Source organism: Brachyhypopomus gauderio, chromosome 16, assembly GCF_052324685.1.
Source record: "Brachyhypopomus gauderio isolate BG-103 chromosome 16, BGAUD_0.2, whole genome shotgun sequence".
Lineage (NCBI taxonomy): Eukaryota > Metazoa > Chordata > Actinopteri > Gymnotiformes > Hypopomidae > Brachyhypopomus > Brachyhypopomus gauderio.
In genome coordinates, this window is record NC_135226.1 from 22920303 (window position 1) to 22935168 (window position 14866).

The 14866-nt window shown below is 46.4% G+C and overlaps 2 protein-coding genes across 3 annotated transcripts in view; one reads left to right on the forward strand and one right to left on the reverse strand.

The window, feature by feature from the left end:
• The window catches only part of synrg (synergin, gamma), a 44202-nt gene extending 35573 nt beyond the window's left edge, over window positions 1-8629 (forward strand). Inside the window, 5 exon segments of the mRNA XM_076977108.1 lie at window positions 3161-3309; window positions 3571-3681; window positions 3899-3937; window positions 6628-6660; window positions 7646-8629. Of these exon segments, the coding sequence (XP_076833223.1) occupies window positions 3161-3309; window positions 3571-3681; window positions 3899-3937; window positions 6628-6660; window positions 7646-7777 (464 nt within the window). The 3' untranslated portion in view covers window positions 7778-8629.
• Window positions 8357-14821, reverse strand: dusp14 (dual specificity phosphatase 14). Of its 2 annotated transcripts, none has more exons than XM_076977110.1 (2): window positions 14052-14821; window positions 8357-11057 (listed from the first exon to the last, which is right to left on the reverse strand). In XM_076977110.1, the coding sequence occupies exon 2, from the start codon at window positions 10907-10909 to the stop codon at window positions 10268-10270; it is 642 nt and encodes a 213-aa protein (XP_076833225.1). In that variant the 5' UTR covers window positions 10910-11057; window positions 14052-14821; the 3' UTR covers window positions 8357-10267. The 2 variants fall into 2 exon arrangements, with proteins under 2 accessions (XP_076833225.1, XP_076833224.1); XM_076977109.1 differs by lacking the exon at window positions 14052-14821 and adding an exon at window positions 13544-14025.
• Window positions 14822-14866: the final 45 nt, after the last annotated feature.

Genomic DNA, 14866 nt, shown 5'->3' on the forward strand with positions numbered 1-14866 from the left:
GTCAGACAGCTATTTGTTGTGAAATGAAGTTACAATTTCAAGCATTTTCAAACACAAAGCAACATTCATTTGTTTGTTTATAAAAAATAAATAAAAAGGCTTTACACAGTATCTGTCTTTGGTATCGAAAATGGTATCGAATTTCAATATTTTTTAAGTATGGTATCGAAGTTGTAATTCTTAGTATCGTGATAAGCCTAATGTAGACTTAGACAAATTAATTAGTGTTGTGAGCTCTTTTTGCGATATAGGATCGAAGCTCAGTAATATTTTCGGATGCGTAGTTACTAGGGGTGCAACGATATACAAAATTCACGGTTCGGTTCGGTTCGATACTTTAGTGTCACGGTTCGATACTTTTTCGATACAAAAAAAATTAATTTCCATCCCTTTTTTTTGAACTTGTAATTTATTAAAACTAATTAAGAACATTTGTTTAACCTCAAAAGTACAGCTTTTAAATAAAATTTTGCTGAAACAACAAATAATAACATAATAAATAAAATAAATGGTAAAATATATATATATATATATTTGTGGAAAACCGAGTAAATAACTATTTCCAAAATAAAAGTTATACCATTTCTTCTGTGGTATATTCTCAGCAGCATATTAAACAAAAACTGGTCCTTATAAAAATCAACCACTCAGATGGAGCTTCACCTCACACTCATCTTCTGGAGTGCTAGCCCTTAGCTGGCAACATATACAACACAAACAAGCTAAATAAAACTGTGTATTAAAAATAAATATTTTGAAACATCTCAAATGTTCTAACAACCAGGTATCACCCAAATACAGCAGAACATGTCTGCAGAACACTGCTTTTCATCTGCCATTCAAGATCAATATAATGTGCGGTGACGGTCAGGTAGCTCTGTGTAGCTCTCGACGTCCAGCAGTCTGAGGTTAGAGCAACAGCGGGTGCTGCTGACACTGCCGCTTCTAGCTTGGCTTTTGTCTTGTTATACAAAGCAGGAACTGCCGAATTGGTGAAAAATGTTCGTGAAGAAATCTTGTATCGAGGCTCAAGAACCCGCAGCATGTTCTGAAACCCGGCGTTGTCTACAACAGAAAAGGGTTGCATATCGACAGCAATAAAAGTTGCGATTGCCCGGTCGATTTCTTTTGCCCTTTTTGAATCATGTCCAAATGTCTGTCTAAATGACTGGGGTAAAGTTTGCAGACTGTGTGCTGCTGTTTGTTGTTTTTGTCTGGTTTCACTTATTTTCGCTTCGGGGTGATGACGGCGTAAATGTACAGTCATATTCGTCGTGTTCCCACCGTTATGGTTAAGTTTCGTGTAGCACTTCCGACATACCGTAGTAGTTTTGTCCACGACGCGCTTGCCTTCAGAATCATATTTAACATGAAAACCAAAGTAGTTCCAAACGCCAGATCTGAATGATGGTGGAGGAGCTTCGATTTCAGGTATATTTGAGGCAGTAGCCATATTTCTACGAGCTAGCTTCTCATAGCTCGTCTCACTCAGCCTCCTGAATGCATGTGGGAGGCGCTCAGTGGATCTGCGCTCGACAATGCAGCCTAGGTGTAGGTGGAGTAATCAAACACAGATCCACTTAGCCTTCAACACAGAGCGCATCTTCAGAAGACAAATTGATGAAATCCATTTTTTAAAAGGCTGTATCGTTCGGTACATAGTGCGTTCCGAACCGAGAGCACTGTACCGAACGGTTCGATACGGGTACATGTATTGTTGCACCCCTAGTAGTTACTATTACTTATTCTACTGGAGTTGGATTGGAGGTTAGGCTGTGATGTGTTATGACTCTGTAGTCGGATATTATCTATTTTATTATTGAAAAAGTAAAAAAAATTCGTCACTAGTGTGTGTAAGTGCTGTATTAGAACTAGTGTCATTGATATTTCTTGTTAGTTTTGATACAGTCGCGAAGAGAAATCTAGGGTTATTTTTAGGGGTGTGACGAGACACTCAGCTCACGAGACGAGATGACACGATATTCGGTTCATGAGGACGAGACGAGATTTTAAGAACACTAAAATGACAAATTATAAGACTGGACAACAGACTTTTATTTAACTGAGTTACACATGCATTTTGAAATGTTTTATTATAACTCTTAACATGCATTATGTAAGCATAAACTTAATAAACTTCTTCCTCTACAAATTGAAATTAAAATTAAATTTCATAAAAGTTAAAATAAAATAAATAAGATTAAATATTTCTCCTTTTTTCAAGCGCAAACAATATTACAGTGAGTCCCCGTTTTAACAACGGGGTTGGAGACTGAAATGTCCGTCGTAAAGCAGTTTTCGTCGTTAAGCGTGACCCTGGATTTAGATACGCTTTGATCATAAATACAGTATAGAAAAAAACTAACAATGTTCTCGTGCGTACAGCGCGAGAAAGAGCGATTGCGTTGTCGAGGGCTACGGTGGAGGGTGCGCTGCCTCAGCTTATCGTACACAACACTCCACAACACCCCACACTACACTCCACAACACTCCACTGTGCTGCCACTGCTCCTCTGCGCACAGCGCAAAATAAATTAAAAAGTCGGTCATAACTCCGGTCCGTCGTTAAGCGGTGACTCACTGTATTATGTGCAAAACAAAAGGTTCTTCTCTGTCAGTACAGAGTTCAAATAGTGCAAACAGAGCCTGACCAAGTATGTCACTGAATTTGCTGCAACTACACTGCCATGTTCATTTTTAAGAATATTAACATCGCCACACTGCTCCCGATATCCTGCTGTCTCAACTTGCCAAAGCGCCGTTCTGTCCCTGCTACCAAGTGAGATATGTTGATCTGAGTACTGAGCTGTGGTGCTGCTGTAAATGTCTCTGTATCGTGCTCGTATTGGCCGCGGTGTACGGCATTATTTTCATACAATGTTTGTATATGGTCAGTGTCTTATCAGTCACTCTTGCCATTTATCATTTCCGCTGGGTACCCAAAATGCTGCCAAACTAACGATGTGAAAGTGGCGGGGGCATCTTCAATAGTAATACCTGTATTTTCACACCTCATTCTGGCTGCTTGCTGGATCACAAATCTCGCGAGACAGATTTTTAACAAGATGAGAAATCTCGCGGAGTTACTTCTCGCGATATCTCGCGATATCTGAGCACTGCTCAGATCGTAACCCTCATCGTGTGTGTGTGTGTGTTTCAGGTGTGGTGGAGGTGTACCGTGTGGTCAGACGTGTGGAGTTGGGCATTAAGGCCACAGCTGTGTGTTCACCCAGACTGCAGCAGCTCCTGAAGGATCTCAGCCGCGTGTGGAACAACCTGATGGGCTTCATGTCCCTGGCCAACCTCTCTGTGAGTGTGGGAGGAGTCTGAGGGGCTGGTGTGGGAGGAGCCTGAGGGGCTGGTGTGGGAGGAGTCTGAGGGGCTGGTGTGGGAGGAGACTGAGGGGCAGGTGTGGGAGCAGGTGGTGGTTGTACTGGTGGTCAGGACAGGACTAGCTTTGGTTTTAGTTTCAGTGATGGCTGGTGATGTCAGAAGGATCTCAGGGTAACAGAGAAAAGACCTTATTATTATTAAATTATTAATGTTCCTGTGTGTGTGTGTGTGTCCCAGCCTGATGAGAGCTCTCTGGACTTCTCCTCCTGTATCCTAAGACATGGTATAAAGAACGCTAAAGAGCTGGCCTGTGGAGTGTGTCTCCTGAATGTGGACTCACGCAGCAAGGTCTGAAACACAACACACATCACACACAAATACATCACACACAACACACACACATCGACTGCCCTGATAGATATGAATGTATTCCTGTATTGGTTGAGTTTTTGCGTCTGTATGCTGTAGTGCTGACTAATATGGGTGCTGTGTACAAAGTTCACGCCCTCTTGCCTCACTACAGCCTACACCACTGACCTTTCCTTCGGCTTCGGCCATTTTGCAGAGCAAAGAAGAGAAAACTTTTGGACGTCTGTTTAGAAGAGTATGATTCACCAGTCTCTCCCCCTTTAACGACACTCTGAGCAGACGGCTGCTGTTTGGGGCAGGAGGGGTCACTGCTCTGTACACACCCTACGCCACCCACCTCCTTTAAACACGCAGTTCCATACACCCTTTCCGCCACTGCTCTCAGGGGAGGGGCCAGCTGGCAGTCAGACTCATTATCTCGGGTTGGTGGTGGTGGATTCTGGTCAGTTCAGCCGAGCAGTGCTGATGTAGAGGATGGAGGCTTCCTGCTGACCGGTGCTGTGTTCACTCCCATAACCCTAACCGCCATGCGTGAGTGAATGTTTCAATTTATATAGCACCTTATCTGGATACCCAAGGTGCTTTACAATTGTTAACACAGCTACGTTACAGACAACCAATCATACACCAGCGAGAAGCGGCAGCCAATTGCGCACAGCGTACTCTCTACCGCCCCCCTGGGGGACTGAATGGGGTGCAGGAAGGGGAGAGAGAGGACAGACCCTAGTGGCAGAGCACCATCCACCACTGGACATACAAACACATTGATGCACACAGACACAACAACTCGTGAACAGAGAGAGACACAAACACTCAGGGAGAGACACACACACACACACACACACAACAACTCGTTTTTATTGAACAGAGAGAGACACAGACAAACACTCAGGGAGAGACACAGACGGACAGACACACAACAACTCGTTTTTATTGAACGGAGAGAGACACAGACAAACACTCAGGGAGAGACACACAGACGGACAGACAGACAGACACACACTCAGGGAGAATTTGTCAGGGACTGCCAATTCACCTAACCTCCATGTTTTTGGACTGTGGGAGGAAACCAGAGGCCCCGGAGGAAACCCACGCAGACACGGGGAGAACATGGAAACTCCACTCAGATAGGGACTTGAACCCAAGACCCCAGTGCTGAGAGGCAAACGTGCTAACCACCAAGCCACCGTGCTGCCCAAAAATTGAAACATTAATTCACAGTGTTGGGAACGTTACTTTAAAAAAGTAATTAGTTACTCACTACTTGTTCAAAAAAGTAACTGAGTTAGTAACATAAAAGTAACTCGTTACTAGGGAAAGTAACTATTTGCGTTACAGTTAAAAAAAAAAGTTATATGCCAATGAATAAGGATTTTTTTGAAAAAGCAGTTTTCACAGTCAGTTGAAATGAGTAGATCAGAAAGGTGTTTAACTTTTGATAAATTAAATGTGCCATATTTTGTCAATTGTGATTTTTACACCCCAATCAGTTGGAGCAGTTGGGGTTAGGTGCCTTGCTCAAGGGCACCTCAGTCATGGCCTGTCTGGGAATCGAACCCACGACCCTCCGGTCACAAGACCAGTTCCCTAACCGCCAGGCCATGACTGCCCCCAATATTTATTGCACATCAACAGACCAGTGCAGGATAAAATCCTTTAAAATCCCAAATCTCTGTATAAAAAACACTATATAAAGTGCATTTACATCTATTAAATTCTCTCAGCCTGAGACAACTGAACAGAAATAAACTTAATACAACCTCTATTCTTAATTAAATAAATAAAATACCCAGTCTGGTAGACATTCAGGAACTTCAAGTATTTTCTTAAATTATGTTTATATCGCCACCTTGAAAATGCTAATTTTTCTTCGGCTTGCTCCTGACTTGCCATTTCTGCTTCTTCTCCATTTGGTGCGTCACTGGGTATGCTTCGGCACGCGTGTAAAAACACTGGCTCTGATCGGCTACCATAACGCTGCCTTAGCCAATCGCTTACTGACTTGTTAAGTTAAACAGGTGTTACACCGAGAACTGTGACCTATCGAGATCTGTTACTCCTCACTAGCCTGGGCAGGGGTCCGCTCGGATTACCGTTAGTATATCAATATATAGTAACGCACCGCTTTTAATGACCTGTAACATCAACGGCGTTGTAACGGCAGGAAAAGTAACTAATTATATTATCCCGTTACTGACAAAATGACGCCGTTACCTAACGCCGTTATTTTTAATGCCGTTATTCGCAACACTGTTCATTCATAACCCTAACCGCCATGCGTGAGTGTTTTCCACCTGACTCCTGACTCCAACCCTCCTTTTTAATTACATGTTTGGGAACAAGACAAACAGTTCTTGAAAGGATAATGAAATCTGAGCTGTCTGTAACACGGTTCATTTCCGAAGGCAGCTGAGTGAGGCTTTGTGCTGGGCGTTCAGAGGTTACCGGTGTTGAGGAGAGTGTGGTGAGTGTGGTGAGGGGTCTGTTGGTTGTGGTCAAGGTTTGGGTCTCTCAGCACATTCATGGTGGGTGGGGTCAGGGTGGGGTCACTCTGCCTGCTCTATAGAGGTGTTCATCAGGAGTGGGCAGCTCACCGTTGAACAGAGTTGTTTCTTATATCCATAATTAAATGCTTTTAAAATGGTGGTTAATACTTCAAAATTATTTTATTAATATTCATGACTAAATATTTTAAAAAGCTGTTTATCTTGAATTAAACGCTATGAGTAAAATCCTAAAGAAAGATTTAAAAACGTCAGTGGTTGGTATCTTCAGCTCTGTCTGGCGTGGACAGCTATGTTGATGGTAGCTGTGTTGTCCTGAGCAGCCCGTTCCTGAGAGGTTCACACTGGGATCTTACTAACAGTTGTACAGCTCCATGCTCTGCCGTTCAGACTCTTCTAACAGGTTTTATGCTGCTTTCAGGCACTGACTAAACAACCTGGCCCGAAGTTATGGGTAAATATGTAAATATAATTACACACCGACTCCCCTAATAAACTTTGGCTACCTGTTCTCACGCCCCCCGTAGGGTTCTTCATAGGGTTCTCTGTAGGGTTCTTCGTGGGGTTCTCTGTATGGTTCTTCGTAGGGTTCTCTGCAATCTTCCCCCAGGGCTCAGCATGCTCTCCAGTCTTTCCAGCTGCATCGAGGCAGTAATGACTCTTTGAGCCTAGTACATGACGTCTGTCCCGCCCTGCTGACCTTTCAGTGGCACAGAGATGTTGCTGCGGAGACGGTTCCTCATCACACGGCATCATGGACAGTCTGCTCCCCCCCACCCCACACACACACACACACACTACCCACTACATATTTCACCAGGGATGCAAACCCTTGATCTGCGTAGTGTGTACACAGCACATAGATATAGACACACACAGACATACAGACACACTCACACACACATACACACACACACACACACACACACACAGACATACACACACACACACACACACACATTCACACACAGACACATACACACACATTCACACACAGACACATACACACACATTCACACACAGACACATACACACACATTCACACACAGACACATACACACACACACACACACACACACACACACACACACACACCTCCATTATGAAGCTCCGAATCGGCGTCTCAAGTGAACTTTTTGTTGTTTCCACCTCCGTACACACACACACACACACACACACATGCAGCGTGGTTGAATAACTCAAGTCCTACAGATTGAGGACGTGGCGTTAAACCCAATTACCCGTGAATATAACTCCGCTAAACGAGTCACACCTGGGTGTCTGCTTTCTGCACATCTAGTATAGAACTGGAAGTGATCAATGTAGCTAATGCCTGTTTGCTAGAACAGCTTCTGTTGTTTGGATTGCTAGGTTGAGTGGTCGTGAGGACATCGGTATCTGTCCTTAACACGGCTGTTTGTCTCTGATTCTGTATCCAGGCCTTCAACTCTGAGACGGACAACTTCAAGCTCACCTACGGCGGTCACCAGTACCACGCCAGCTGCGCTAATTTTTGGATCAACTGTGTGGAGCCCAAGCCCCCTGGCCTCATCCTCCCTGACCTGCTCTGAGCCCCGCCCACCCCAACCCACCTGGGAAGCAGCTTGGCCAGGCTCCTCCCTCCTGTGCTGGGAGGGGCCTGAGTCATGCTCATTAACTGACTACCCCTCACCAGCCCAATCCTGTCAGCTTCATCCTCCTCTATCAAGCTCTCTGATATTTGCATATGTAGGAGGTTAGAGCAGCGGTGGGGAGCAGAATCACCTCCAGGGGTCATTTATTTAAATCCTGCTGAACAGAGGCAGACATGTCCTGATGTGTCTGTTTGAGGGACATGACAGAAGCATCTGGATGGGTTCCTTGGACGTTTACTGGAGAATCTTCTGGAGAAGACGTTTCAACCATCAACCATATCATAATGCTCTACAAAGCTTTGACCTCCCAGTGAACACCACATGCAGCATAAAGTGTTGTAAATTCCACAGATCTTAAGGACCCATGACTTCAACTATTGAATACGTTAGTCGCTTGTGCTCTCTTTATTGCTAATTACCTGACTGTAAAATTCTGATGTCTAGGTTGAAGATGCTTAGTCAAGCATATTCAGACCAGGTTTTCTGTTTTCATGTCTGGTTCTTTTTGATCAGGGCTTTTCTGTTGTTTTGTCTATTGGCTGGACGTTCTGTAGATCTCTTTGATTTAATTGCTGTAGGATTTTGATGCCTGTTCTGCTAGGAAACGGTGCATTTGAATGTCTCGTCTAGTTTGACATGCTTGCCTCTTGCTGAACACTGACGTGGTAGCAGGTTTTGTGGAGTTTGACAGCTTGACTTTGAGTGATTCTACTGTAATACATCAACACTGAGTGGTAACGTGAAATGTGGTTTTTCTGCTGCACCTATTAAAAATGCATTAATGTACGAGACCTGATTTCTGTGTCTGTTTTCCAACATCTGCTGTTTTTCCTGTTGTGAACACAGACGTCTGATCTCCTCTGCCCCAGCTAACAGGACCAGACGTCTGATCTCCTCGGCCCCAGCTAACAGGCCCAGACGTCTGATCTCCTCGGCCCCAGCTAACAGGTCCAGACGTCTGATCTCCTCGGCCCCAGCTAACAGGTCCAGACGTCTGATCTCTTCGGCCCTAGCTAACAGGTCCAGACGTCTGATCTCCTCGGCCCCAGCTAACAGGTCCAGACGTCTGATCTCCTCCGCCCTAGCTAACAGGTCCAGACGTCTGATCTCCTCGGCTCCAGCTAACAGGTCCAGACGTCTGATCACCGCCTCAGTCCCAGCAGACTGTACGTGCCTACATAACAAAATGAAGAACCCAGCTCCTTTCAGTCATTTTATTAACAACACAATAGTTATATCTTTACTTTGTCCAGATGAGTTCTGCATTATGTCCTTGACATAACTTGCTCGTTAGATTATTTCTGACCCCTGTGCAAGAACGTTCGTCATCTGGCCTTGTCAGTCTATATCGAGGGTCTCTTCAGAATAAAAATTAAGCACTGAATTATCTGTAAATTTAAAATAAAATTGTAAGCGGTCCAATTATTGGAGAAAGGCTTCTGATCACAACGATGTCTTTTTTTCAGTAGAATTATTAAATTAAATATTACAATAGTGCTTCCAACTACCTTTGATCAGCACCAGTGTTCCGAGTCCCAAACTTCCTGATCTACGCAATTTCTGATGTATTTCATAAAGATTCTTTCAGAGTACAGGATCTTCCTGGTAGCTTATCACAAATTTGCCGAAATGGCATGTCAGTGTTCATTCCATACCACAAAGCAATCGTCCTGTGTATCTCACTAACTGAATAGATCTAGGGTTAGGGTTAATATCCATACAATAATGTCTGAAAATGCTACCAGTAACTGAGAGCACACTGGTGCCTCACAGGAAGAGATGAGAGTGAAACATCATTACAGCGGTGATGTGGGTGGAATCTGAACCGAAGACTGAAGCTCAGGTCTGCCTGGGCTTCTTCCTGTGCCCCAGGGTTAGGGGTTAGGGGTGACCCCAGGGTTAGGGGTTAGGTGTGATCGCCGGGGTTAGGGGTTAGGTGTGATCGCCAGGGTTAGGGGTTAGGGGTGACCCCAGGGTTAGGGGTTAGGGGTGACCCCAGGGTTAGGGGTGACCCCAGGGTTAGGGGTGACCCCAGGGTTAGGGGTTAGGGGTGACCCCAGGGTTAGGGGTTAGGGGTGACCCCAGGGTTAGGGGTTAGTGTCACAGCATCAGCACCCACAAACTTGCTTCATCTCACTGATCAGGAACAGCTCTGTCACTCCTCTCTCACTCCTCTGTCACTCCATCTGCTCTCAATGGACGAGAACGTGGTGATGTCACAGTGGCATCAGCCAATCCTGTCTTAGTGTCTCACACACAGCACGCTGGGGGTTCACAAATAGCATTTTGCTCAGTTCAACATTTGAATCTGTGGCTGTGGAAGGGGCGTGGCCTATAGCCTAGAGACAGAAGCCAGGAGACGGTCCAATAGGGCAGTCTGCTCACCTCCCCCTCCCCCACCCAAACCATGACAACAGCGTCCTGTCGCTACAGGCCCCAGTAAGGTGCCAGACCGCGGCGGTCTCGCTCGTAGACGTCGGGCATGATGCCGTAGGGCGTCTGCACCATCTTCACCGACGTCTTCCCGAACAGCTTCCTCTCGTACTCGATCAGCTGCCGCCAGAAGCCGCCGTTGGGCCGGATGACGGGCCGGCGGGCCTTGACCCAGGCGTGGGCCTCCGCCAGGGACACGCGGTGGTACTTCATGAGGTAGGCCAGGCACAGGGAGGCCGAGCGGCTCACGCCGGCCGCGCAGTGCACCAGCACCGCCCCCCGCTTGCGTCCCACGCTGTGGATCTTGTCGGCGACGCTGTCAAAGTACAACGAGATGGGGGAGTGGGGCATGTCGGCCAGGGGAACCTTCACGTACTCCATGTGTGGCCAGTTGAAGTTGGGCAGCTCGATTGTGGCGTTCACCACACACGTGATGCCCTTGGACAGCAGCAGGCCGCGGTTGGACGCCACGTTGCCACGGCTGAGGAACAGCGTGGGCGTGATCTGGGCGATGCCCCCCAGGAGGGTGCCCGTCTCAGGGATCAGTCTGGGCATGGCGGTGGGCACCACGGAGCTGCGCTGGTGGTGGTGTGGGTGGTGGTGGTGGTGGAAGAAGCCCTGACTGCGGGAGCCCATCGAAGAAAAGCGCAGACACAAGAAGGAGAAGGAGGCGTGGGGAGGAGCCAGGACGTGGGGAGGAGCCAGGACGTGGGGAGGAGCCAGGACGTGCTTCACATTTCCTTCCTCATTCCTAAGACCACGCCTGGCACGCCATTGGATGGACCTGAAACAAACGGGACAAGGACATGGGGTGATTAGGGTTAGGACACGCCTCCATACACGCCTCAGGACACGCCTCCATACACGCCTCAGGACACAGCATTTCCACTCGAGACACAGGACAGGAGAGACCCGGGGCAGGAGAGAGCACTACAGTGCACTGTTGAAACAGCAACAGTCTCACACCTGGATGACTATGCTGGTCTGAGGGGAACTAACTGCTGTATTTGCCCAGCAGATTAGGTCCTCTGTCAGGTTCCTAATTGGGTTCTGTCTGTCAGGGTCTGGCACTGTTTACAAAAATAACCAGCAGGAGCTTATTAAACAAGAAACAGCACAGGGTCACCACCCTGTGCTAAGTGTGATGTCACAGGCTGAAGCGTGAGGTCAAGTGTGATGTCACAGGCTGTAGTTTGAGGTCAAGTGTGATAGGCTGACAGAGAGGCAAAACAATTAAGCATACGGGGAGATTAAAGCATTTTTTTCCTTTCCGCATTCATTTTAAAGAATACTGTGTTTGCAGTACACTGTTGTGACCAGACACAACACAGGATTACAAACAATCAAACAATGTTCTTCCTCTTGTTCCTAACAGCCTGTCTGCTGGAAACTCCTTGAACACTTCAGACGGCCTCAGCTAATATTCAGCCAGTGTGTTATTTTTTAACCTGCTGACGAGTTCCCTATTTACAGACAGGGGCCATGTTTGTAATGTGCATCACGCTATTTTCTGTGTGTGTCTGTATTCTGTTTTGTGCCTGTGGTTTGTTTTCCCTTCCGACGCAGATGTTTGAGCTCAGATGTGTTCAGCGGCAGGTCAAAGGTTAAACTCCGTGTTGTGTTCAGTGCTGAAGTATCTGGCCAACAACACTACAAACAACAAGCACCACCTGCACGTCTCCATGGTGACAGCAGAGTGCGTCTGCATTGCATCCCCATGGGCGGAGCCCAGCAGACGTCACACACATCAGCCAGCACTCAGGACCAGCTGCCCCAGAGGAGCCCGGCTCCACACCGGGCTGGTGCTGCTTTATTCTCACGCAGCCATGTTGTGTTTTATTGAATTGCTCTATGTACACACACACACACACCCACACACACTCACACATTCACATCAGTGGGGGTCGAATTCACATCACCTGTGTGTCTTCTGAGGCACTCGGGCTCCCACATGACTGTATGCTAGAGCAACTACCCCTACCTACTACCCCAACTGCCCCCATATATATATATATATATAGATAGATAGATAGATAGATAGATAGATAGATAGATAGATAGATAGATAGAGGGTTATTTTATTATATTTTACCATTGTTATGTATCCTATGCAATACAAATGTATATATTTGTTATATAATGAATTGAATTGAAATTGACAGAGAAAGAGACACACACACACACACACACACAGAGAGCGAGAGAGAGAGAGAGAGAGAGAGAGAGAGAGAGAGAGAGAGACTGATTCCACCTGTGCAAGCACTAAGGTCAAAGAAAGAAACCTGCAGACGAACCCGAGCTTCAAAATGGCACCCTTTCTTCCACACCAAATGTAGAAACCAGGAACCACATACCAAACTCTGTGTGTGTGTGTGTGTGTCTCAGGGACCATATACGGGATGTACACAGCCTATGCCACAGTATTAAAACCACAAGTCTGAATCAACAAGTGGCTTCCACTGTAATGGGCGCGCGCAGCTCCAGGGTTTGTTATATGAGCACTCGCGTGTCTCCAACACCCGCAATATCTTCTTACACATATTTTAACACGTTCAGACAAACACTGACCATACGAGGGGGTTTCATTCTCATCTAATTCTTTATTTGTGGGTTCGTTGATAGAATTTTTCAGTGCTGTGTTTAAATGTGTGTGAATGTCTGCATCTCCTCACGTGTGATAAACGAGGAGGTGTGGAGCATCTCGGAGGAACCGCTGCGTGATACCAAAGTAGCTCGAACATTACCCCAGATTCCTGACAGCGGTTATTAACGGGCCGCACATATTTTATGGGCGAATGAACCAACATATAAAATATTACTAATGAATGTGAGATCAGCGGCGCAGGCGCGTGTGACATGTGGAGCTATGACGTTTATTTCACACGTTTATGCGTGTGATGATCCTTCATGATCAGTCTCACGACAACCACGCGAGGAACCGTCTTTATTCACACATGCCTAACTAACTTAGATAATGTAATTCAAACAAGTAAACCGATAATCGGTCACGACGAGCGACTGTAAACCACCTAATCCCACGTTCATCAGGGAGAAACGTCCCCGTGCACCCGGTTCCGATCTTATTACACCACGCAGTGACAAACGCATCGACACGATACAGCAGCAGAAACACACTCGTCCCTGGTTCTGTACAGACGGACGCGTCTCTCATCTCACACTTCCAACATTACGACAAAGTACGTCTCACTTTTATATGGGCTACACGAGGCGGAGATGGATGAGACCTTTCCAGAAGTGGAGTCAACTTACCCGATCACTTCCCAGCGCGGACGTGAAGCTGGTGTGAAGGTTCAGTCGTTAAATGATGACGGACGTGAATATTCTCAACACACACGTTTCTGGATCAGCTCCGTCCACACACACGCGTCGCTATGGCGTGAAACAACAACACAGTTCCGACCCGAAAACAAACGCGTTAACGGCGCCGAGAACCGCCTCCCCTCCCCAGTACCGAATAACGACACCGGAGCAAACAGACACGACAGGAAAACCACACACACACACACACACACGCTACTTACGACACGAACGTACAGCCGGAGCGCCAATAAAATCAGACGATTTCGTGTTTAGCAATTACTTGTTGCGCACGAGACAGTAGATTTTATACAATTTGAATAGTATAATGTGTATAATTAGAAGCATAGGCTATAATATCTATCTATAGATATAAATAGATAGATATTATAATAAATTATTATTAATATTACTGCACTAATAGTCTAAAGTTTTCTCTGAGCTTCCTCGTGAGACTTACCCCCTTCACTGTCTGTAGGTCTCTGTCAGTGTTCCTGTACAGCGACACGATAACCTGCTCACTGAAAAACTCCTGAGGTCATGACCTGGCAAAGCGCCCTGGCAGACATGAACGCAATCAGACACTACATAATCAGACACCAAGCAATTAGATTCTGCGCCTTGCTCTTGTGGCACGGAAGCGGAGGTGTGGTTTCTGGCCCTGCGTTTGAAGCCCAGGTGTGTACAGGTGAAACAGAAGGAGCTTCTACGGTTGTGGCTAAAGCAGCTTTTCTCCCAGCAACCATCCATGGCTCTTGTTTTGAAGCAGAAAGCCCATGGTGAGAGTACAGCAGGCCATCTTGACAAAGTGTGTGTCTAAGTGTGGCATGACAGAGCTGTTGTCTCCAACCACGTTAGAAGACGCCATGTTTTCAACACGTGTGGAAATCCCCGATCCACTGACTGGTGGGGTGATGGGAGACAATGAACCATTTAGTCAAACTGTCCTGTTATGCATTTAAATAAAGAAATAAAGGAGAGCAGATCACATGATCCCCTCAGAAGAGCTGGGTGGGGAGGATGAGAGAGAGAGGGAGAGAAAGAGAGAGAGAGTGAGTGTGTATAGGATGGAGACAGCAGTCTTCAGCTCCACTGTGACACCAGGTGAGTCACATGTGGTACGTCATAAACTACCACCAGGACCCTAACACTAACACCAACACTAACACCAACACTAACACCAACACTAACACCAACACTAACCCTAGGAGCATTCCAGAGGTGTTGTCACTGTGAGCAGCGTGAGGTCATGACCCAATGCCTAGATCCACGAGG

Bases quoted from the DNA above. Each gene is read 5' to 3' on its own strand.
- dusp14 (XM_076977110.1), bottom strand. From the start codon at position 10,909: ATGGGCTCCCGCAGTCAGGGCTTCTTCCACCACCACCACCACCCACAC.